General features: G+C 34.8%; 1 protein-coding gene across 6 annotated transcripts in view; it reads right to left on the bottom strand.

Annotated features, from left to right (window-relative positions):
* The window catches only part of WASF1 (WASP family member 1), a 59905-nt gene that overhangs the window by 6473 nt on the left and 26235 nt on the right, over positions 1-27197 (bottom strand). For 5 of the 6 annotated variants that reach the window (XM_082731936.1, XM_082731940.1, XM_082731938.1 and 2 more), the window contains 4 exons: positions 10664-10824; positions 5261-5395; positions 2546-2699; positions 1338-1455 (listed from right to left, as the gene is read on the bottom strand). In XM_082731936.1, the coding sequence (XP_082588062.1) occupies positions 1338-1455; positions 2546-2699; positions 5261-5395; positions 10664-10796 (540 nt within the window). In that variant the 5' untranslated portion in view covers positions 10797-10824. Of the gene's footprint in view, positions 1-1337; positions 1456-2545; positions 2700-5260; positions 5396-10663; positions 10825-13439; positions 13669-27197 lie in introns of all 6 variants that reach the window. The other variant, XM_082731937.1, reaches the window with a different exon arrangement.

Below are 27197 nucleotides of genomic sequence, written 5' to 3'. Positions count from 1 at the left end.
CATTGGGAAGGGTATGTGCTATGGTGAGTGCTGTGAAGCGTGTAAGCCTGACAATTCATACCTGTACCCCTGTACCCCTGAGGCAAATGATACATTATATGTTAATAAAATAATTAATTAAAAAAATAGTATGCCTAAATAATAAAATTTGAGGTCACAAAGTCCTTTCAGATGAAAAAAGATTCACCAACTCTCCTCCCAAATCTATTAGTTTTTGCTATAATGAGTGAAATTTCTACCAGTAATGGCACTAACTCTAACCAAAATCTTAAATTTATTAAGGCTATGTAATCTGGAAAGTTACCAATTAGCTAGCCAGTAAAATTATTCAATTAACCCATAACAATGTGTCACTCAACAGAAACAGTATATTCAAAAAATAAAACACAGAATGATTCAAATTGTGGGAGAAAGCAGAAAGAGGTCAAGAGTTGGTGTAACAAAGTCAAATGCCCAAAGGCGCGAAGCAGATCACATACATGAATGAAGAAAATCAGGTGTAAGATGGGGATTGCAATGAAAAAATAGGCATGTCCATTCAAGGCTTTCCACTTCAAGAATTTTAAAACCACTGTGTTTGTCAAACAAAACACTGACTGCAGGCATAATCTGAGCTGCCAGTCACCAGTCTGTAAACTCTGGCTACAATGCTGGGATACTGTCTAGTACAGAAAATAGTAACACGAAGGCATTATGGAGAAAAGGGAGGAGAGGAGAGATAGCTACAGGAGAAACACGGATGAAAAGAAACAGCTTTTGCCTCCTTCATAATTCTGCCTAAATCCCAATTTTGCTTCCTTCTTTATTCCAGTTATTATCAACATATAATAAAGCAGATCCAAGAACATTTTATTACAAAGTAGAAAAATAGCAACATACGAGACAGATAGTAGGAATTTAGTGAGAATATAATCTTTCCAAAACATTTAGGATATGATCTGTGGTAAGAAAATATAGCTTAATCTACTTTGCCAACATCTGCACAATATTCCTTTGTCCCTTCTTACCAGAATGCCCTTCTCTTCCCTGGTCCGCTTAATTCCTATTTGTTCTACAGTATTATAAGCTTTGTTGGAAGTGTTTACCAACCCTGTCCTTTGGCTAAAACAGGTGCCATTTTGTGCTACCTAAACCCTCCATGCATACCTCTGGTATGGCAGTTATACCACATTATACTACTGATTGTTCACCTGTTCCCCCATTAGACTGTGATCTTCCTGTGTGGTTATAAAGACTACAGTATAAAACTGTCAACATACAAGCCTAATCAAGTTCCCTGCATGCAACAAAACACAAACACGAAAACTAACTTTAATTTTTTGAATCTCTTGTAATACCTTCTGTTTCCTCTTTTCCTTCCTCTTATCCTCTGTATCTTGCAGCATCTTTTCTTTCCATAGATCAAAGAAATACGAAGGGTTGGTATAAAACTTCAAACCTTCTTTACCATCATCTCTGAAATGTAAAAATATCAATTAAAACATATACCAGTAAGACTTACAGAGGCAATCAGAATAATTTTACTAAAATGCTTTTCTTACATTAATGAAATAAAGCGTGCATAAAAATACTGACAAAATAAATTAGAATGCTGCATCAATAAAATATTTCTTATGAATCAGACAAAAAAACTTAAGGAAAATGGAAAACCAGGTGTTTTTCAGAGTTGGTGTTACTAATCTGAAGAACAGCTGGACGATTTTCATCCCTAACTTGTGCTGAATACCAACTTTTCTAAAAGTCCTTTGGGAAATTCCAATAGTTACAAAAAGGTTCTGCCAAAGATAAAAGCCTGAAAAGACAATAATATCATTAGAATAAAGAAATTACACAGGTTTCTGCCAATTACTCTAATTTGCTTATTATCTCACCAAACCCCAAAAATATCCTTTACAACTTATTCTAGTAGCAACAGTTATTTTTAGCCAATGACTTGATACTGACAAAACAGTTTCAGATAAATATCTGAATACCATTTTATGCAGGAAATGTGTTGTGTATATTACCAATTGAACAAATTATGTGAAAGTACCCCCTAAGAAAGCCTGATGAATTCCAGATTTTATTTTAAATGGCACAAAAGATCTTTAAAGATACTACACATGCATTTTGTAAAAACTTAATGCATATAGATCAAGAGTAGGCATAAGCAAGCAAAAATGATATTTCTACATTTTGTTAGTGTGGTGGAATTTTGAGCTCTTCATTTTTTATTTTTCACCTGACCAGCTATTACATTAAAAAGAGAGTAACTCTTTGCCCCTTCGTATTAGTAAGTTTGCCACTGGCTTTGATTAATAATACTTTTCAAAACAACTTCCTTGAGTAAGTTTTGTCTTTTGAATGCCAGAACCTTGGGAACCCACCTAGTATATAAAACAAAAGTTTTCTAAAGGTGGTAGATGAGGAGGGTTCTATGTGTTGGTGAAACGCTCAGTGACATAAAAAAATGTTCGGGGATTCAGCGTTTAAGGGTGGAGTGCTACTGATCTGGATGGAAAGTCTGCGCTAAATAGCCAGCCTTCACATTTATTACCCCACTGACCTGTAAGGAGTGAGTATATTGAGAGGTGGAGGCTGTTCGCAAACATCATACGTCTCCTGTAACGGAATAGGCAAAGTCTTGCGGTCAAAGAGCTGCTGATCTTGAATTGTGGAACTTCGGAAAGCTTTCCTCATTGTTATATCTTGCAAAGATACTAAAAGAAAAATCAAAAATCTATTTTATTTCTTTTTCTAAGTGGATTTAACATAGTACAGAAATTCACATACCGTATTTAAGAGTTAGCACAGCTCAGGAAGTTGTGACTGTAGAGGCTTATGAATCAGGAAGCACATTTTAAATGCTCTACCATTATATCACAGCGTTGCTCCAACCAGGTAAGTTTGAAGGCACCTGTGATTTCTAAGGCTCAAAAGGCTCTAATGATAGCCTGAAGCATCATCTACATTTCTCATCAAACATCTTTTTCCTACTTGCCATTCCTAGCCCCGACTAACCCACATTTTTCTTCTTTCTTTTTTAAAATAATATTTTTTCCCATTTCCCCTTCTTACTTTTATTTAGCTTACACCAACAACACTGAATTACTTAGTCCTCAGTGGCACTCTTGGCTAAACTTACTGTTGACGTCTATGCTATCTAGACTATAAATATTATACATACGCTTTAAACTTAAAACAAAATTTACCATAAAGAAAATATTTTCAAGTGCCAGGCAATCTATATCATTATCTATTTCACTTATTACTTATCTTATACTCTAAGGATCTCTATATAGCTATAAGCTCTTGAAGACTGACCCTGTCTCCTACATCAGTATCTCCAGTAACTAGCAGAGCTCCATCACATACATGATAATCTAAAATAACTTCATTTACTCATTTTTTTTGGACTATGCAGCATGTTAAAATAAATGCACCAGATTTGTACATTCTTAATTCTTAGAATGATTTTCTGATGTTAAGAAAGTAGGTGATTTCTTAAATATTTAATATGGGTTTAAGTATGTAGGTAAATACCATAGCAAGGCCAGTACTACACAATTCTTAAATTAATTCTTCTCCCTAAAACAGTATCTCTATCATCTTCACAAGTAAAATTCACTTAGCGTGAGCTGAGTCTGGATCTATGGACTGGCTGGAGCAACGTGGCTCTGGATGGCTACACCACAACTGTCCTTCCAGCAACTCCACTGCTACATGATTTGTAACACACTCAAAACCACCAAAATAAAATTCAGAGAAGGAAAAAAATTTTTTTCTCACTATCGCTAAAGAGTGATACAAGAGGTATTTAATGAGAACAGACTATATGTGCTTGATGTTCTCACTAATGTTTATTTCACTTAATTTTTGCAACAATTCAACGAGAAGAGAAATTATTACTCCATTTAAACATAAGAAAACCAAGGCTAGGAAACATGATAAAACTGGCCCAAGGCAAAATGGTTAATAAGCAATGGAGCCAGAAGAGAAAACCCCAATCTGTCTGCCACCGAGGCTGATCCTTTTAGCCCTAACACCACACACTGTTCTCTGGCTCCTGTCAGATATGGCCCCTTTTCTATAATCAAAATGGATCAATTCTTGCCACTCCCCCACCCCACTTATTTACTGTAAGTATATAACCAGGATGGAAACTAGTGTTTAATCTCCCCAACCTTTCTTAGTCAAGGATGTAAAGAATGTATAAAGTAATAAGCAGTTTTTTTTTATTTTTTTTTTATTTTTTATTTATTTATTTATTTTTTTTTTTAAAAGATTTTATTTATTTATTTGACAGAGAGAGATCACAAGTAGGCAGAGAGGCAGGCAGAGAGAGAGAGAGAGGAGGAAGCAGGCTCCCTGCTGAGCAGAGAGCCCGATGCGGGACTCGATCCCAGGACTCTGAGATCATGACCTGAGCCGAAGGCAGTGGCTTAACCCACTGAGCCACCCAGGCACCCAGGAATAAGCAGTTTAAAAAAAAAAAAAGATTGATTGATTTATTTGAGTGAGAGAGAGCAGGGGGAGGGGCAGAGGGAGGAAGAGAGAGAAATTCTAAGCAGACTCTGCACGAAGCATGGAGCTCAACACTAGACTCGATCACAGAACCCTGAGACAATGACCTGAGCTGAAACCAAGAGTCAGATGCTTAACCAACTGTGCCACCCAGGTGCCCCATTAATAAGCACTTTTACATCTTCAACTGCTCTCATTTACCATTTGTCTTATTAACATGCCGCTGTGCTAAACGCCCTTCCAGCTGCCAACATGACATCTGATATTTAAACAGTTTTATGTAACACAGTAAGTCAACACAGTATTTGTAAATGTAATTAAATATAATTATATAGGTCTTTGTTTAAAAGATCATTTTTTATACCATTTCTAAATTATATTCATAGTTCTCACCATTACTTAAATTATTTAATAGTAATTTAGAAAACAAAAATACTGGTACTACACTCTGTAATTTTGTATCATATTCATAATGTTATTTCATGTGAACTCTGAGTTTAAAAATCTAGGTTATAGTTAACTTTGGAAATGTCTTCTTTCCAACATCCCCAAAATGGTAACAAATTAAGCAGCTCAGCTTTTAGATTCTGAGTCCTTCTCTAATGTACCCCATAATTTATTGCAACATATATATATCAAAGGCCACAGCTAAAAAAGACTTGTAATAAACTCGTGTTTAATACTGTTCTTAAATTAAATGCTCATCTCACCAAACCTAGGGTACATGAGAAAGAAGATATAATATGAATAAACTTACATTCTTCCTCTTTAGGGTCAAGCTGTGTAACACTAACAGATAAACGGTCCACACGTTCTTGTAATGAGTTAACTCTGAAGGAAAAACTATGTGCTTCATTGAACAATTCTCCAAAAATATCTTCAGCGTATTTACCTAGACAAAAATGAAACATATGCCATAAAATTTAATGTGACCAGAGATAAATACCAAACAATTTGACATTTTAAAAGCGCTGTCCTGAAATCTGGCATTTATTTGGAACTAGTTTATACTTTAAACCCTAAAGTGACCAATTGAGACAGAGTGGGAACACAACATAAACCCTGGGATATCTGATTTTAAATAGATGTCTGCCACTTCGTAGGTGTCTTGTGCCTAAAATGGAAATCATCTGCTTTATCCATACCTGCCCTGTTGCTGAGGTTAGAGAACATTATGATGTTAAAGTATATACAAATAATACCTCTTTTAAATCAGCATTCATAAATAAACTCTATAATAGAACTGATTTTCAGGCCAAATGGCAGAATCTAAGAGTCTTCATAAACCCAACTGAAGACCAGTCTCAGATAGACCCAAAACATAGATTCTGAAAATTTATGAGATAAAATATCTTCTGGTTCTATTTTCTCAAAAAATCATCATAAATCTAAAATCACTGTATTTTCTCTAGTCATATACATTTCTCTTACTGAAAAGAATAAGCAAAAATAATCCCATTATAAAAGGAGAAAAAAAAGAGAAATTTCTATCTAGTAAATAAGCCAGGGAGAAGTTTAGGCAACCTATCATGATATAAAGGTGAGTCATTATTATGTGCACCTTTGAATAAAAAAAATTGATAGTCTTCCTAAATTAAGACATTTTAGACCCAAGGATACTGTGTAGGTTAAATCTAGTTCAACAGTAAGTTCTATTGAGACAGTTCCTGAGACAGAGATAATAAATATTTATTCAATGAATTCATTAATCTCACTAGTTTATATTTGAGTAATATTGCACTTTTCCAAGGTATGCCAATACACTACCTGTTAAATCAACAAGCATTTAATGAGGGCTCGCCCTGTGCCAGGCAGATGTATGACCTTCTGAAGGCACCAAAAAGTAAAACACAAAATTCCTGTCCTAGAAGATTCTATAATGTTTAAGAAAGTCTCAATAATAAACTAAGAACTTTAATGTCTACAATAATATAATAAAAAAGAATTGTTTTGTATATATTCATTTACTCACATATATCTTTAAACCAAATTGACTGAAAGGGTCTTCTATGTACCAGACATTGTACCAGACCCTGGGTATATAAAAATGACTGAACAAGGTCTCTGCCATTGATGAGTTTTGAACAGAGGGAGAAAGAGACATCTAAACAAATATGAAAAGCAATTTAATAAGTAAGTCCAAATTTTTATTACATTCACTTTGAGGCCTTGGTATCAATTTCCTCACCTCTAAAATAGGGATAAAAATATCTGCTTCAAAAAGAATTTATAAGAAAAGGAGACAGTGAGCAAAGAACCTCGCAGAATTCCACATACAGGGTAGCAAGGGGCATCCCTTACTATAATATAAGGTAAAAACCACAGAACATAGAGAAAAAAGCCCCTAACTTTTGAGTGTGGGGTGGTGTCGGAGACACTTCCAGAGACACAGCTCCTTCAGCAGATAAGGAAAGCACCCCAAGTCCCAAGGTAAAAAAAGGCAGGTATAAGGTCATTCATTTATTCATCTAATGTTTAAGGATACAAATGTTAGGAACACGGAGATAGAAGAGACAATTCTGTCCTTTAAAGAGCTTTGTTTAACACAGGGTTCCTTAATTTATAAGCTGTAAACCAACGGAAAATTATACACAGGTTTTTAAACGTATTTGCATTTTTCTGGAGAGAGTTTCTCGAAAAATTTTTTAAAAGAGTCTATGTTCCCCCTCACTAGAGGTTTAATTACTAAAGTACTTCAGTGGATAAAATAAACATCCCATCTGTTCTCTTTTCATATCCCTTCTTCCTTTCCAAATCTACCTCCTCTTTCTCTTTGAGGTAAAAGGAATAAAGTTTGTAATGTAAAACAGATTGGGCATGTATCTGAATTTGAATGATTAAAAATACTGTACTTATTTATTACCCTTCAAAAACCTACTTGGTCTCCTTACTGTCTTACCATCTATGATGTTAAAAATCTAAATCAAAATCCTCTCAGCTAACATTCTATGTTTTCCAAAATCAGGGTCTGCCATATTTATCCAATACCATCTGTCCCTTTAATCCCCACTATGTATTTATTTTTGACTCTATTCATTTGACTATTCTTCTTGCAAGATAAAAATGCCTTCCTTCCTATTTCCTCTCCATTTTCTAAATTTCTTTTGTTTCTTAAAGGTCCAATTCAATTCACATTTCGTTCAGCAAGCCTCTTGTAATGGCTTCACCTTGTTTTTCATCTTTTCTCAGTTCCTGTAATCTAAAACTCATGATTTTAATTATATACATGCTCACACTATTCAGAATGATTCCAGTATTAATCATACTTGACTCTTCAATTCAAATGGGGTATATACTCTTTTCAGACAAGAACCACATAGCTTTATCACACAGCAAAGTGTTCAGTGTTGTCTATTGTCTATGTTTCTAATTAGTGTTATCAGGCCAATCTATTTATCCTCCCTCCTACCTTGCTATCTATCTGTCAAATTTAGGCTCTATCAGCTCATCTCGGCAGCATGAACTGACTGTATTCAACAGAAGGGTGGCCTTGGGAAGAGAGAATGGTTAAAGATCCCTCAGGTAGTTAGAGTCTCAATGATCATTAAATAAGACAACAATAAAATGGGAAAGAATTTTGGTAGAACAGAATAAATTTATAGAAAGTGAATTCTATGTTTTCAGTTTTTATCTAGTAGAAAACAGAACTGTGTTCTACTAGGAAAAATATTTTTGTGAGGAAGAAGACAGGAGGATGTCCCTTGCAATTGACCTTTATTTTGGTGCTCTCTTAACACTTTTGGTGCTAATGATAGCACCAAAGTCAACATTTCAATTACCTAGAACCATTTTGGATAGCCAAGTTCACTAAGTAATTCAGAGATTATTTAATGCATTACTTATTTTAACTACTTTGGATAAACACTGATGTAAAATCTATTTTAAGCTTCCCTGACTTAAGTAGAAATACAAAATTAAACATAATTTAACCTTTTCTTGAGGACTCAGTAATGAGTTGATTATGAAATCAAAATGTTCTCAGTGAGAAAGGAGCCTTGAAATGCATAAGATTATCTGCTTTTACATGAAATGGCCTCTTTCCGGTTTTTATATTGCTTTTTCCCTATGTCACTTCTTCCTTTGCTGTAAACTACTACTTTTGACTGGCTTAGGTAATACCTGCTTCTATTTTTATCTCCTCAATGCCTCCCTCTTTTAATGTTCTGAAGCATAAATGTTTGGAAATCAGATCATCAAACCTGTATGAAATATCAAAGTAAACAGACTCTGAGAGAAGGATCAGTTGAGTATTTTATGTACATAGTTTTTAGTGCATGGGCTTGTTTATTTTGGCTAGCTAGGGGCTTTTTAGGTTTGATTCCGGATTCCCAACTATGTCAGTGGGAAAGCTGCCAGAGAGTTTAATTCCAGTGCAGTAAATTATTGTTACACTTTGCTACAGTATTAATGGGGTTTCTTTTGTTTTTGAATCTCTACAAACCGCTTAGAAAATGTCTACAATAGTCTCGGATTCCAAATCTGAAGCACCAGCTATATTTTACAAGGTATTTCTATTTTCAGAGTTTGGCTACAACATGACCATGTCCCTGCTGTTAGATGTCACTTACATGCATTATACCAGATCTGAACATTCCTTAAGTTTCCATCTTTAGGTCATATAAAATATGGGTTAGTACAGCAAATTAACACTCTTAATCATTATATTAGCTCTAAATTTGACATTGGGAATACACCTAAAACAATATGCCTGTATTAGATCCAAAATTCACTTTAAGAAATATGTTAACTAAGATTTATTGTCATTTCTATGCTATTAATATGTATTTTAATATTAACCTATATACTCATGTACATGTAGTAATACAAATTTTATATGAAGTTATGTTAGATTCAATTAGTGCTATGTCACAAAAAAGGTCAGCAAATATCTGTAAAAATATGGTTAATCATATATCAGTATGATACTTAGGACTCTTCTTTTGTTTTGTCTCTAAAGTACATTCCATATTGACTTCCCCAAGGAAAAAAACAGGTAAATAATATAGTATGTTAGTGACTCACTGCCAATAACTAACTTGAAAAAATAACCACCGAAAGAGGCAAGGAATATACTTAAATTCAAATAAATATCCTTTTATTTTTAAAACTATTTCACAGGCAACGTAGAAATTTATTGCTCTCACCAAGAGCATTCAAAAGTAATTTTTATGTTGCTCTAGCTATGTATGTGTATGTCCAACTGTTCTCACTTGAAACACATTAACAGCCTCTCTTTAGCTTGTGCTAGGTACTCAAAAGAAAGAACAAAAAAGGAAAAGAAAAGAGTCAATCTTGCCTGTAAGGACAATGCATGTGAGGCTAAGATATATCTAGGACCACTTAGAGAATATACTTAAGGCCAAGAACATCTTGTTCTTTCTTTAAAATGAAATATAAATGTCTCATTAAAAATCTAAGCCATCACTTCAAAAGACAGATTGGGTTTACTTTTTAAAATTTTCTAGATTTTAAATTTCGAATGATTTACTTAATTCCTTAACTCAGCAATTCTCTCCTGTGGTCTTATCATGGGAGCACACTGCCTGTCTCCTCCAATACCTGTCTCTCCCATTGGCCTTTACTCTCGGGCCAACCTTCCTGCCTTTCATCTGCAAGAGGCCAAGCTCACTTGCTATCTTCACAGCCGTTCTGCACGTCACACTACTAATGTCCTTTAGACAACTCACCCGACTAACTGATTCTCTTAGTGACTACCTCACACCTCTTAATTTTAGATATTTGATAATATAAAAATATTTCCTTAGGCTAATAAAATATATGTAAAGAAAGAGATACTAGTGAATAGTTGAAGCCTCTAAAAAAGCAACAATGATAATAAGCAAGCAAAAGTACAACCCTGGCATTATCTTTCATAGATCAAATCATATTTTAAATATAATTTCAGTAATTCTTGTCCATCATGTGATCCTGTTCCTAAAACTGTCCTTATTTCTCTTTACCAGAGGAAACACGCAGAAAAAAAAAAAAATGATTCTAAAACTCATTAATTTAAATGGGTACATTTTTCAAGACAACATAGTATTCTTCTCACAAAACATCCCCCCAAATTAATCATAAGAACATCTTCTTAGTATTTATATTCTTAAGTGTAACATTGTGGTTTGCAAGAAATGTGTTTCACTGATATAAAAATACTTACTTAGGCTACTTAATTGTCTAATTATATTTGCCAAGGAAATATTGGTTACACATTCTAGTTCATTCTTAATGCCTCTAGGCAGTGCTGTGTGGCACAAGTGCCTAGGATCGATGTTTCTTTTCACTAATGGCATCTTGAGATCAACGTCTGTGCCAGGTCACCTGTAGGAAATCAAACAATAAATTAACATTATTCAATTCAACCCAAAACAGAGTAAGACCTCATCTTTCACATTTAATAATACAATATTTGCTAGTAGGAAGACAATGAAAATGGAGTTACTGGCTAAATGAATCAAAACTTATTTATTAACCACCTTTTCACCTTCAATTATTAGAATTTTAACATTCTATAAAAAAATGAAAAAAAAAAAAAACAACTTTCAATGTCAGTTGCTTCATAATGAACTCATAAATCACTATCACTATTACTCTCCTAAAACCACAGTTTTTACTTACTACAACTAGGGGGATATTTTTTTGTTTTGTTTTTTTGTTTATTGTTTTTTGTTTTTTTAGAAATGGTGTGAAAGGTCCTCTCTAAGGAAGCGCTTAAAGAGAATTAAAGAGGCTGGAAGAATGGATCAAATTTACACTTTCACATAAAATGTATCAGGCTGAAGTTCAATGGCTCAGAGGTCCAACAGTCCTATATCTCCAATCTTATCAACACCAACCATAGCTTTAATTGATCAAATAGTTTAACTTTATTACAATTATGGGAAGCCCTTATTTTCCAGGTCTCACATCTGCACAAATTACAGCTACCATTGGTTTAGTTCAAGAATACCAGTTTCCAACAACCTGGTTCCAATTTCACATACCACATTAAGTACAACTGCACAAATACAAATTTCCTTGTTAGCACTTTAGTCTACAAAGCACTATGTTAATAAGACATGTATATCATGATCAGTGACTGATCATTTCCTTCCAAAGTTTGTTGGTGACTGGTCATCCAATTCACCTGTCTAAAGACAGCAAAGCATGTAGCTCTGGGTTACCTTCTTGCCTCCTACACCCATCTGAAATTTTACAAAACGGGTAACTAAAAGAAGGAATTGGCCAACAAAGATAAAAGTACAGCAAAGAAATGAAAAAAATGATAAAGCTGGAAGTGAAACTGAATTTAAATCTAAATGGAGTAATAGAAGAAACAGCTAATTGTGGGAATGTTGCCATTATGAGACTCTAGATCTGCAGTCAGAAGAATGTAGCAAAGGTAACTTATTGACATAAATAAGGAAAATGGCTGAGACAAAAAAGATGATGTCCCTTGGGAAGTGAAGCAAGCAAAAAACTTTGCATTAAAGAAACTCTTGGAGATATTTCCCAACATTAAAAATGCAAAAGTAAAATGTTGGGAGCTGATCCAAACGGACAATTTGCCAAGGCACAGAAAAGATGCTCACTCTGGCTAGATCTACTATTCTAATTCTTACAAGGAGATGGCAAAGTACTGTTCAAGCTACTCTTGATAAGTTTTTTACAAAGAAATAAAACACTTTAATTCTAATTGTTTTTAATGTTTTATAGAACACTATTAAATTAATATAGTTTTACTTTTTCATTTCCCTATATACATTTATAATATAAGAGTTTTAACATCTTGACAAAATTTTTAAATTTTTTTTAATTTTAATTTTTTTTTAAAAGATTCTATTTATCTGACAGAGAGAGAGAGAGATCAAAAGTAGGCAGAGAGGCAGGGGGAAACAGGCTCCCTGCTGAGCAGAGAACCTGATGTGGGTCTCGATCCCAGGACTCTGAGATCATGACCTGAACCCAAGGCAAAGGCCTAACCCACTGAGCCACCCAGGCACCCCGACAAAATTTTTTTAAAGATCATAGAACGATGGTAATATTTTCCACTGATTAAGATCCTTATGTGCAGTTTTATTTTGTATGGTCACTTTTTTAGTCCCACACTACCATGCAAAATGAGGACTGCCTATACTCACCCACTGATAAATAATGTTTATGAAGAAAGTTGTTTCAAAATATTACCCTAATCCAAAAAAGGTTGGACAGCTTTTGTTGTGATTAGAATAGTGCCTTTAGGTAAACTTCAAAATCATTTTGTTGAGAAAAACTCTCTTCCTCATCTCATTTTGTTGAGAAAAACTCTCTCCTTCATCTTTTACTTCAGTTTCAGTTATTATATTCTTTTCATATTTTTCTGTCTTACTCCTTGGTGATTTTAATGGTAACTTATTATCTAACTCATTATCTAACTCACTTATCTAACTCAAATATCAAAATCTTGGTGGCAAAAGTAAAATAAAGCCTAAGAACTTAATATCCTAAATTCTGAGGAAACTGCCTAATTTCTGTTTTAGAGAATTTATAACAGTATCTTTAATGTAGGATCTTTTGTCATACTGGGAAAGGGTGAAAAAAATCCTAAATGCTAGAAGGTTTAATTTAATTAGCAAGCAAAACTAAAATCAAATTCATTTCGGTATTTTTACTGCAAATGAAAGACACTGCAGACAAAGGGCTAATATCCAATATCTATAAAGAACTCCTCAAACTCAACACTCAAAAAAGAGATAATCACATAGAAAAATGGGCAGAAGACATGAACAGACATTTCTTCAAAGATGACATACAAATGGCCAACAGACACATGAAAAGATGTTCATCATCATTAGTCATCAGGGAGATTCAAATCAAAACCACATTGAAATACCACCTTACACCAGTGAGAATAGCCAAAATTAACAAGACAGTAAACAAGTGTTGGAGAGGATGTGGAAAAAGGAGAACCCTCTTACACTGTTGGTAGGAATGCAAGTTGGTGCAGCCACTTTGGAAAACAGTGTGGAGGTTCCTTAAGAAATTAAAAATAGGGCTCCTGGGTGGCTCAGTGGGTTAAAGCCTCTGTCTTCAGCTCAGGTCATGATCCCCAGGGTACTGGGATCGAATCCTTCATCGGGCTCTCTGTTCAGCATGGAGCTGCTTCTCCATCTCTCTCTGCCTATGCTCTCTGCCTACTTATGATCTCTGTCAAATAAATAAATAAAATTAAAAAAAAAATAGAGCTTTCCTATGACCCTGCATTTGCACTACTAGGTCTTTACCCCAAAGATACAGATGTAGTGAAAAGAAGGGCCATATGTACGTCAATGTTCATAGCAGCAATGGCCACAGTCGCCACACTGTGTAAAGAGCCAAGTTGCCCTTCAATAGACGAATGAGTAAAGAAGTTATGGTCCATATATACTATTGAGTATTATGCCTACATCAGAAAGGACGAATACCCAACTTTTCTATCAACATGGACAGGACTGGAGGAGATTATGCTGAGTGAAATAAGTCAAGCAGAGAGAGTCAATTATCATATGGCTTCACTTGCTTGTGGAGCGTAAGCAAGAACATGGAGGGCACTGGGAGGAAAGGAGAAGTGAGTTGGGGGGAATCTGAGGGGAGATGAACCATGAGAGACTGTGGACTCTGAGAAACAAACTAAGGGTTCTGGAGGGGTGGGGGGTTCGGTAAGCCTTGTGGTGGGTATTAAGGAGGGCACGTATTGCATGGAACACTGAGTGTGGTGCATAAACAATCTTGGAACACTGCAAAAATAAAATCAAGTTAAAAAAATAAAACACTGCAAATGATCTATTTCCTCTTTAAAAACGATAAAAAATATTGCACAGGATGACCAATAACATATATTTTAACATCTTTTGATCCACCATTGACTAACTCGCCTATTTAAGGGTAAAAATCTTTCATTTAATAATAAAAAAAAAAAAGCTAAAGTGTATTGTGCTAAGACATAAAATAACTAACTCTAAAAATTGTTAATCTATTTTCTTAGGCCATGACTAAATACAGCAAACAAAAATTTCCCAACTATTATATAACCCATGTGGTTCTAAAAGTAATTGTTTGCTAAAAAATTCCTAGGCTTCTTCATCTATTTTCCTGGGTTCTTAGCAATTAAACTTCCAATTATTGAAGCAAACATCAAGAGATTGAGAGAATGCAAACTGAAGTCTACATCCCCTAAGGATTTTTAAATTATTTCTTAAGATAAAATAATTCAGCTATCATTTTAATAAATCTGTTTCTTAATTCAAAGAACATTTCTTATGGGTTTAATTTTAAATCCTGATATGAACAGTAAAATTAAAAATAAAATTAGCTACAATACTGCTAAAGGCATCATGTTTATTTATTTTCTAAAAGATTCCACTCCTCTATTTGAGAGAGAGAGAGAGAGAAAGGATGTGAGCAGGGGGAGGAGAGGGCGCGGAAGAAGCAGACTCTGCACTGAGCACAGAGCCTGATGCAAGGCTCAATCTTACAACCCAGAGACCATGACCTGAGCCAAAATCCAGACCTTGCTGTTCAACCTCATGAGCCACCCAGGCGCCCCTAAACACAAACTAGATTTAAAATTAAATACAAAAATACAAATCTAATACAATTCAAAATAATATTATTTAATATGACAAAATCACTTTAACTCAATCATTGCTTGCCATATGAATCTTGTACTGACTGCTCCAAAAATCTGCTTTATTTTGTTCATGCCTATTCTGCTATGTAACAGCCTTTCCTTTATTTGAACTACTGTGAAATTTTATTCATTTGTTACCTCACTGACAATATTGGGCTTTATTATGTTCAAATACAACAGTTAGGCTCAAGTGTTTCCCTGCAGTATCACCATTTAGACTGAACCATTTAAAGTAGTACTAGTTGCACTAAAGTTATGATAAACACAATCATAAACAGAGATACTAAAATTACTTCCCAGGATTCATATAAAGTAGACAACTAAATGATTCAGAATACGCTTTCAGTAAGTCCTTTCAAAGTAAAGAGTTTTTTAAAATTTTTTAATTTTTTAAAGTTTTTTTTTTTTTTTTTTTTTAATTTGACAGACGGAGATAACAAGTAGGCAGAGAGGCAGGCAGAGAGAGAGAGGAGGAGGAAGTAGGTTCCCTGCTGAGCAGAGGGCCCAATGTGGGGGCTCAATCCCAGGACCCTGAGATCATGACCTGAGCCAAAGGCAGAGGCTATAACCCACTGGCCACCCAGGCACCCCTCAAAGTAAAGAATTTTTATAACAAAACAAATGAATAAACAAACAAAAAGCAGAATCAGACATACAAATACAGAGAACTAAAGATTGCCTAAGGGAAGGGGGGGGGGGTAAAATGAGTAAAGGACAGTGGGAGATACAAGCTTCTGGTTATAGAATGAATAAATCATGGGAATAAAAGGTACAGAATAGAGAATATAGTCAATGATATTGTAATAGCATTGTATAGTGACAGATAGTAACTCTACATGTGGTAAGGTTAGCATAATGTATTGAGATACTGAATGCTGTACACCTGAAATTAATGTAGCACTGTCAACTATATTCAAAAAAGTTTAAATAAAGAATTCTTAAAATTTTAAAATTCACACAGAAAACTCATAAACATCCAAAAATAGGTCCAGGCTGAGAAATATTCTAGGTCAAACCAAAGACATCATTTAAGGAGGTGCAATGAGTTGTTCAAGAAGCAGGGTTAGGAACAGAATCTATTTGTGTACATGCATGTTTTATCAAACTCTACTGTTTCTTCATATTAAGATGTATTTATACAACTTGTACTTTAAAAAACCATTCTAACAATTCACTATTCATGGACTGAGCAAAATCTCACATAAGAGGAGAAACAAAATGATTCTTTCACAAACCAAAACAGATGAACACTGTTTTTTCCTATTTTTAAAGAGTAGGAAACACATCAGTTATGTATCATGGATGATAACAAGCCCACCAACAGACTCCTTCTGTACTTGATTTAACCCAAAATATGGAACATTTTACCCCTTTCCCACTATCGTTCCTTCATGTTTTCTTTGTTTATCTCCACACACATAATTCCAAATACTATCTCTTTCTGGATATCCCCATGAATAAAACCTTAAAATAACATGGCCCAAACTAAAGTCATTATTTTTCCCCAGCAGAAACCTAGCTCTTTATTTCTTATATTAATTAACAGTGCCATCAAAGTATAGCTTAGTTAGATAGAATCTTCTTTGACTTCTTTCAATCTTAACAAATCTAATCTGTACAAGAACATCTATTCAATTCCTAGGAGATCATCTATTGGTATCCAACTACTGGTATTTTCCTCAAAATTTTTGAAAAACTTCCAAAATTTTTGTATAAATTTGTATTTCCATATCCTCACAAACATGTGGGCTTTCTAATACCCATGTTACACTCTGTAAAATACACCATAATTTATCTGACATTCTCCTAATTCTGGACATTTTGGTTACTTCTAAATTTTTATTATAATAAATAATACTTGATAAACTTACATTATATAAGTCTTTATACAAGTTCCTAGTTACTTTCATGAAGTATGAAAAATTCAAGACTCTTAAATATTTATTTCCAAATTGCTTCCAATAAAATTATTCCATTTTCGGGGCACCTGAGTGGCTCAGTCAGTTAAGCCACTGCCTTTGGCTCAGGTCATGATCCCAGAGTCCTGGGATTGAGTCCAGCACCAGCTCCCTACTCAGTGGGGATTCTGCTTCTTCCTCCCCCCTTCATGCTCTCTCTCTCAAATAAATAAAATCTTAAAAAAAAAAAAAACCTAATAAATTCAATAAAGTTGCAGAATCAAATTAATATACCAAAAATCAGTTGTATTTCTATACAGAAACAACAAACCATCTGAGAAAGAAATAAAGGAAACAACCCTATATATGATAGCATCAAAAACCATAAAATTCTTAGGAATAAATTTAACCAAGGAGGTGAAAGATCTGTATGATGAAAATCATAAGACACTGATGAAAGAAACTAAAGACACAAATAAATGGGAAACTACAGATTCAATGCAATCCCCATCAAAATTCTAATGGCATTTTTCACAAGAATAGAAAAAGCAACCTAACATTTTTATGAAGCCACAAAAGACCCCAAGAACCAAAGCAATACCGAAGAAGAACAAAGATGAAAGCATCACATTTACTGGTTTTAAACAACACTGGGAAGCTATAATAATTAAAATAGTATTGTACTGGCATGAAAATAAACACACAGATCAATGGAACAGAAGTGAGAGACAAGAAATAAACAATGCATACGTGGTCAGTTAATACCTGACAAGGAAGCCAAGAATTCTCAATGGGGAAAAGATAGTCCTTTCAATAAACAGTGCTGGGAAAACTGGATATTCACATGCAAAAAAATGAAACTGGACCCCTATCTTACACCACTCACAAAAATTAACTCAAAATGGGGAAGCCTGGGTGGCTCAGTTGGTTAAGCAGCTGCCTTCGGCTCAGATCATGATCCCAGCGTCCTGGGATCGAGTCCCACATCGGGCTCCTTGCTCTGCAGGGAGCCTGCTTCTCCCTCTGACTCTGCCTGCCACTCTCTCTGCCTGTACTTGCATGTTCTCTCTCTCTCTGACAAATAAATAAAATCTTAAAAAAAAAAATTAACTCAAAATGTATTAAAGTTAAGTTTAAGTGTAAGAACAAAACCCATAAAACTCTTAGAAGAAAACACAGGGAAAAATCTCCTTAACATAGCTCTTGGCAATGAGTTTATGAATGAGATATGGTGAACACAAGGAACAAAAGCAAAAATAAACAAGTGTGACTACAGCAAACTAATACGCTTCTGCACAGATAAAGAAAAAAATCAACAAAATCAAGAGGTAACCTACAGAATGGAAAAAAATACTTGCAAACCATTTAAATGATAAGGGGTTACTATCCAAAACACCTAAGGAGCTTATACAACTCAACAGCAAAAACCACTAACAATCCAATTAAAAAACAGGAAGAGGAATGAATAGACAAACATTTTTCTAAGACAATGTACAAATGGCCAATGGGTACATGAAGATGCTCAACATCACTAATCTCAGGGAAATGCAGATCGAAATCATAATGAGGTATGACCTCACCTATGTTTGAATGGCTATTACTAAAATACAAGAGATAACAAGTGCTGGTGAGGATAAGAAGAAAAGGGAAACCTTGTACATTGCTGGTGGGTTTATAAAATGGCACAGCCACTGAGAACCAGTATGGAAGTTGCTAAAAAAAAAAAAAAATCAAAAATACAATTACAATATGATGCAGCAATCTCACTTCTGGGTATATATTCTCCAAAATGCAATCATTAGATTGAAGATATATCTGCATCCCTATGTTCACGGCAGCATTATTCACAATAGTCAAAACATGGAAACAACCCAAGTGGCCACTGGGGAATGAATGGATAAAAAGTTGTGGTAAATACATACAATGAAATTTTATTCAGCCATAAAAAATGACATCCTGTCACTTACAACAACATGGCTGAACCCTGAGGGCATTATGCTAAGTAAAATAAGTCAGAGAATGAAAAATACAGTATGATCTCACTTATATGTGAAATCTAAAAAAGCTGAACTAAAAACAAAATAAAAATAAAAAAGCTGAACTCATAGAAAACAGAGCAGAATGGTGCTTGTTAGGGGCTGGGGGTTGGGAGAAATGAGGAAATGTTAGTCAAAGGGTACAAACTTTACAGCATAAGACAAGTAAGTTCTGGGAATGTATAGTTAACAATATTGTATTATATACTTAAAAACTGCTAAAAGAAGAGATCTTAACACAACAAAAAATGGTAATTATGTGACATGAAGGGTGTGCTATTGTAAACATTTCACAATATATGTATTTCAAATTATCACATTGTTATATATTACTTACATCTCAAGAAAGCTTAGAGGGGAGTCCCTCTTACATGGTCAGTGCACAGTAAATATTACTACTATTGTAGTTTCTCACCAACATTAATCACTAAGAGATAGAATTGACAGTACTCTATGATTAATTTTTTCAAAGATTTATTTAAAGATAATGTGTGTGAGTGAGAGAGAGTAGGGTGGAGGGAGAGAGAATATCTCAAGCAGACTGCTCTGAGCACGGAGCCCCACCTGGAATTCAATCTCACGACCGTGAGATCCTGACCTGAGTGGAAACCAAAACTTGGTGCTCAACCGACTGAGCCACACAGTCACCCCTCTTTGACTCATTTTAAAGAGAAGAAAACGATACAGAAGCAACATCAGAGAGCAAAGAAAATACTGACCCACATCTTTTCCAAGTTTAATATATGTGGGATTTATGAATATAGGTAGCACTCTCACACAAGAGGGTACGGATGAAACTAATTTTAGGGACTAGCTAGTTATCAGTTAAGGCAAGGAGAATGAAGGTTTAAGTTTGGAAAAGAGGACAAAAAGAACTATACACAGGGAAGTTTGCAAGTCACAGAAGCAGAAGCTCTCTGGAGCACATTGGAAGGATTTGGGAAAGATGGAGAAATGGGTCAAATGAGGAACTGTTCAAAGCAGTGTAAGATGTGAGTTCAGAGGATAACAGAAAACAAAGGCAGCTTGTACTTCTGCCAGCTGACTCAGAAAAACAGTCAGATGAAACATAATGGAATTATTTCTAGGTCTTTTGAAAAGAATATGGGCATTCTCTTTGGTTTATGCTATGGTCCTAAAGGTGTCAAGAGACAATGCTACGGCATGCAAAAGTAAGTATGTTTTCAAAGTTTACCACATACTGTCCTACAGATAATTACTGGCATTGGAGGGATAATCCTCTCACTCAGACTTCCAGTTCAGTTGCTTCCTTCATTATAACACGCTGTCATTTTCTCCTAAATTTCATTCCTGAATTTGCAACTAATTACTTGGGATAAATAATCATATATAGTTTTATTTTTCTTTAGTTGCATTTACTATTTGCTACAAGAAAGGTGATTTGCTATTTTCCTACCCACTCGTTAGTCTCATGAGATCTTCACGTAACTTTTTATCTTGGCTTTTCACTACAGAGAGGAGTGTTCTGGCTTTTCAAACCTGAGCATTTCAACATGTACTTCTCTTTCTGAACATTTTTAAAAATACAAAATAAAACTAGTACCAACATTAATTCCCACTCTTAATAGTTTTCAATTCAGAAAACCCAGCTATTTTTAAGACTCATAAGCTGGAACATATATTGGAAGCCAACTAATTCATCTTTCATTTTTGTAGATGAACAAATTTACCTGAAACAGATAAGAAACTTGTCTGAGTTATTAACAAAATTGGCAGCAGAGCTATGATTATATTTTAGGTTTCCAGGTTTTTACCCACTCTTCTTCTCTTAACCTGTTTTAAAATGCATTTTAAAATCCATTTTTATTTATTTTAAAGATTTTATTTATTTATTTGACAGAGAGAGATCACAAGTAGGCAGAGAGGCAGGCAGAGAGAGACGGAGGAGGAAGCAGGCTCTCCACTGAGCAGAGAGCCCGACGCGGGACTCAATCCCAGGACCCTGAGATCATGACCTGAGCCGAAGGCAGAGGCTTTAACCCACTGAGCCACCTAGGGGCCCCTATTTATTTTTTTAATTTAATTTAATTTTTTCAGTGTTCCAAGATTCATTGTTTATGGACCACACCCAGTGCTCCCTGCAATATGTGAGCTCCTTAATACCCACCACTAGGCTCATGCATCCCCCACACCCTCCCTTCCAAAACCCTGTTTATTTCTCAGAATCCACAGTCTCTCATGCTTCGTCTCCCCCTCCAATTTCCCCCAATTCATTTTTTCTTTCCTTCTCCTATAAAATCCATTTTAAAAATGCATTTTAAAAATCCATTTTATAGGGGCACCTGGATGGCTCAGTGGGTTAAAGCCTCTGCCTTCGGCTCCGGTCATGATCCCAGGGTCCTGGGATTGAGCCCCACAACTGGCTCTCTGCTCAGCAGGGAGCCTGTTTCCTCTTCTCTCTCTCTCTCTGCCTGCCTCTCTGCCTACTTGTGATCTGTATCTGTCAAATAAATAAATAAAATCTTAAAAATTTTTTTTTAAATCCATTTTATATTCTTGAGAAAACAGTCTCCCAAATTTCACAATACCTTAAAATTTTTCCAGTGGTTATTTTGAAGTTCCCCAATTCTCAGATGACTACCTCCTTAAATATTACTTCCACATTATGCATGATGATCAAAATTTGGTGGCAAAAGAGACACAAAAGAAGTAAAATACCTTACCACCCAAAAGCTTACAAGATAATGAGGAAGCAAAGATATATTCCAAAAACTCAAAAGTATTAAAATTGAACATATGGATGACTAAGGTTTAAAAGTAGGATAAAACACATCATTGGGTGATCAAAGAGAATGAAATCAAAACAAGCTAAAGAGGTTAAGGCAACATGATAGTGATAATAGACCTGTGTGCTATATTTCACTGCTAACCCCATGTAGCTAATTTAAAAACAAATAAATTATTTAAAAATCAGTTCTTCAATCCACTAGCCACATATGACAACACAGCTACAGAACATTACACCATTATTGCAGAAAGGTCTGTTGGATAGCACTGAAGCCCAAAATGGATAAAATGGTAAGAAGATAGGTTAAGTCAGGCATAAGGAAAGAAATATAAGGAAACTTGCCTGAAATATAAGGAAACTTGCCTGAAATGTACATGGAGATGGAAACACAAGATAAAAAATGTCATCAAATTGTAGATTTTGAACTTTTTGATATTTAAGGAAGAACACATGATTCTTCTTAAGGAGTAAAAGATCACAAACATTCGATTTTAGAGAATTTTAAAGAGATTTTACTGTTTCTTCTGGACTAAATGAGAAAGGATGAGGCAGTAAACCAGTGCATCATATAATTGGTATATATACACATATGTATGTACAGCTTTAGCAAGTATCGTTAAATGGTTTCCCAAAGTGTTTGATCCAATTTATACCCCCACCAGCAATTTATCATAATTCCAGCAATTTGATATCCCTGCTAACACTTGGTATTATACACTAATAACTTTTTAAAGATTTACTTATTTTAGAGAGAGAGAAAGTGAGTGGAGGGCAAGTTAGGGGAGAAAATCTTCAAGCAGATTCCCTGCTGAGTGTGGAGCCTGATACTAGCCTCCACCCTGCAACCCAAGATACCATGATCTGAGCCAAAACCAAGAGTTGGATGCTCAACTGAGACACCCAGGTGCCCGTAAACTTTAATAATTTGATGACCCAAGCAAGATGAATCACATTTTATTCTGAACTTTCATCTAATCTATCAAAGAGTTTAATATCTAAAGTCTTTTGCCATTATTATAATAAAATATTAAATGTATTATTCTTGATTAAATCTTTCCTGTGAAGTAAACAATCAGTACATAAAACCTCTCCCATGCTATAGAAACACTATTCCCTACATTCTGTAAGATTTCTGTATACTCAAGAATTTTATGACTGGCCTAACTAGTAACAAGATCAACAAAATGCACAAAGCTACACTAAGTCATCTATTATATGAATTTAATTAAAAGTTGAGGTTTTAAAATATTGAATTTATATTTATAGACACACATTGAGTCACAATATTAATCACAATTTTGAGTCAAGAACTTGTAAAACTTACAAAATCACTTCTATCATATTCAATTCTTAGTTACGTCCTCACTTTTGTAGTGTTTTCTCTCTTGACAGGTGAAAGAGAATACAAATATTATTAACCTTTTAGTTATCCCAACTTGGACATAGAAATGCTATGCTGAATCAAATCAATGAGAATAATCAATCTGCATTCTATTTGAGTCTCACAATCATCCATTTACAAGTATTTATTATTACTATCATTACTATTACTTTTGGTCTTTTGTCCTATTTTTAGGAAAAAAACATATAAACTTTAATGAGGTATAACTGAGGCTTGATATACTACATGTAGTAGACAGAACTCTACGATGGCCCCCAAATCTGCCCCTAGTGCTACTTCTATGATTGCTATATTGCATGTTAAGAGAGATTTTGAAGATGGAATTATAGCCATTCATTAGCTAACTTAGTATAGGGAGATTAAATGTGTGGGCTTACTCTAATCGCATGAGCCCTTTAAAAGCAGAGTTTTTTCCAACTGATAGCAGAAGAGGAAGTCAGATTCAAAGCATGAAGGAGATTCACTGTGCCACGGCTAGCCTGAAGAGGGAGGGGACCACTTGAAAGGACCTGAGTGTGGCTTCCAGGAGCTAAGAGCAACCTGACAGGCAGGAATAAAACAGGAACTTGAACTCTGTAACAGCAGGAAATGGATTCTGACAACCTCAATGAGCTTAAATTAAGCTGATGTTTCCCCAAAGTCTCCAGAAAGGAACATAACTCAGTTTATACCCTGATTTTGGCCTTGTGAGACACTCTAAGCAGAAAAACAGACATGCCCAGCCAGATTTCTGACCTATGAAACTGTTAGAGATAATAGTGGTTATTTTAATCTGCTAAATTTCTGGTAATTCATTAAGCAGCAACAGAAAACTAATACACTGCACACAAATTGTACAGTTTGATCAGTTTTTTTTTTAAAGATTTTATTTATTTATTTGACAGAGAGAAATCACAAGTAGGCAGAAAGGCAGGCAGAGAGAGAGAGAGGAGGAAGCAGGCTCCCTGCTGAGCAGAGAGCCCGATGCGGGACTCGATCCCAGGACCCTGAGATCATGACCTGAGCCGAAGGCAGCGGCTTAACCACTGAGCCACCCAGGCACCCAGTTTGATCAGTTTTAAAACAGTTTTAACACCATTTAACACTGTGAAATCACCAGTCACCCCTTTAATTTTGTGTCCCTTTGTAATACCTCACTCCACCCATAACCACAAGCAATCACTGACTTCCCTTCTGTCACTACAGATTTATTTGCTTGTTGTAGAAGTCTATAAAAATGGAACTATAAAGGTTTTTTTTTTTTGCCTGCCTTCTTTTCATTCAGCCTAGTTATTTTGATATTCATCAGTGTTGTCCCATGTATCAATCATTCATTTCATTTTATTGAATAGTATTTCATTGTATGGATAAATAGTTTGTTCATCTGTTGATGGACATTAGGATTATTTTCAGTTTAAAGTTACTGCAAAAAAGGTTACTATGAGCATTTTGTACAACGTTGTGTGTGGCCATGTATTTTTGTTTTTCATGGGTAATACACGTAAGTTCGTTTTAAGGACCTGGGGGGAGAGAGGTGGGAGAAGAATTAAGGGTCCTTCTGAAGTGAAAAATGAGAGGGATTCTTTTGACTTCCAAAAGTAAATTTCAGGAGAAGTTATGACCTCTCCTGTATCTGAAGAAATGTTCAAGAAGTCTACAAACTGGCCGAATAATAGCAAAGAAGATGAGTTGACAGGCAAAGACACAAGTCCCTTCTTTCTAAATTCCACTTTTTCCCTCCAACATATTTTTCAATGTTTTGATTCTGTTGCTTATAAGCCTGATAAAATATAGTATCATATAGATTACATTTAATGCATTTCAATGCACTATTACAAAGATGTCTGCATTCCAGATTTCTCATTTACTATATGAACAATATTACTTATCTTCTATGAACAGGCTGTATTACAGCAAGAACCATGGCACTGCCTTAACATAACCACAATGGAAGGACACATTTTAGCAAGAACCTAGCCCATATGGGAAGACCTAAGTTAATTTTTTTTACACATAAAAGCAAATAAAGAAAAGGGATCCAAAACAAAACATGCAATGAGGGGACCTGTTTACCACCACCTGAACTTAATAAATCCAGAGTTTATTGTTAGGCAATTCTGAAAGAATAAAAGTAAGTGGTGAAATTCAGAATTCTGTCTCACAGACAGATCTGAAGTGATTACAGGGAACTTATGTGAGTGTATTTCAGAAAACTAATTCAAAATGTTTTTGAAGAACAAAAGTGATGTCAACACATCAAGAATGATAAGATATGTATGAAAAATTTTTTTCTTTTTTAGGGACTTTACTTCCCCTATTTTTTCCATGATGACTCTTCTGTGAGAGTCCACTCTGACCTAATCACTTTTTTGCTTTTTCATTGTACAGTATTCTCATGACAAGCAAGATATAAACTAAGATACTGCCAGGAAGACAGCATATTTCTTTTTCAAAAGCCATAAAATAAAGACAGAAGTGCAGGGACTACTCCCTAACTTTATGAAGCCAGTGTTACACTAAAACAAAAAGCAGAAAATAACATTTCAAGAAAACTACACACCAGTATCTCTCATAAACACCAATGCAAAAATCCTTAATAGAATTAGCAAAGTGAATTCAACAATGTATAAAAAATTATACACCACAACCAAGTGGGATTCATTCCAGTTACAAAAGGCTAATTCAATATTCAAAATTCAATTAATGACTTTTACATGAATGGTCACAGCAGCTGTATTTGTAGCCAAAACCTTAAAACAACCCAAATATCCATCAACAGATGAATGAATAGCAAACTGTTATCCACTGAAATAGTGTTTATACAATAAAATAGCATTCAGTAATAAAATGAACTAATTATGGGGGCGCCTGGGTGGCTCAGATTAAGCCTCTGCCTTCGGCTCAGGTCATCGTCTCAGGGTCCTGTGATGGAGCCTCACATTAGGCTCTCTACTTAGCAGGGAGCCTGCTTCCTCCTCTCTCTCTGCCTACTTGTGATCTCTGTCAAATAAATAAAATCTTAAAAAAAAATAAATTACTAAAAAAACACCCCAAAAAACAATTACTGTAATCCGTCACATCTACATCCATCACATCTACAGTCTAAATAAAAATCACATGATTACATCAGTAGATACAGAAAAAAGTTTTGACAAAATCCAGTACCCATTCATGATAAACTCAGCAAACTAGGAACAGAAGGTAACTTGCTCAACTTGACAAAGAACATCTACATAAAACCTATAGCTCACATCACACTTAATGGTAAGAAACTAGAAGCCTTCCTGCCAAGATCAGGACAAAGGAAAAAATGTCCTCTCTCATTACCTTATACTGAAAGTGTTAGCTAATGCAATTAAGACAAAAAAAGAAAAAATTATACGATTGAGAAGGAAGAAACAGAACTGCCTTTATTCATAGATGACACAACTGTTTATAAAGAAAATACAAAAGAATAAACAAAAAACCCTCCTGGATAATAAGGTATTACAGCAAGGTTCCAGGATATAAGGTTAATACACAAAACTCAAATTGTTTTTCTATATATCAACAGTAAGCAATTAAAATGTGAAATTAAAAGCACACTGATATTAGCACCCCAAACCCCAAAATACTTAAGTATAAATCTAATAAAATACATGTAAGATCTGTAGGAGGAACCTCAAAATTCTGATTTTGAAAAAATCAAAGAACTAAGTAAATGGAGAAAAATTTCAATGTTCATCAATAGGAAGACTCAATGCTGTCAAACATCACTTCTTGCCAGCTTGATCTTTAGATTCAATGCAAATCCTATTAAAAACTTAGCACATCATTTAATGACTACTGACTATAAATATAAAGCACATTACTTTATGTAGCTATTAATATAATCAATGGCTATTGATTATAAAGTTTACACAGAAAAGCAAGAGAACCAGAAAAACCAACGCAATATCGAAGAACAAAGTTAGAAAACTGATATATCTGACTTCAAAATTTACTATAAAGCTACAGTAATCAA

The sequence above is a fragment of the Mustela nivalis genome, assembly GCF_964662115.1.
Source record: "Mustela nivalis genome assembly, chromosome: 5".
NCBI classification, from domain to species: Eukaryota; Metazoa; Chordata; class Mammalia; order Carnivora; family Mustelidae; genus Mustela; species Mustela nivalis.
Note: the sequence above shows the minus strand (reverse complement) of the source record. Positions and strands in the feature narration are given on the sequence as shown.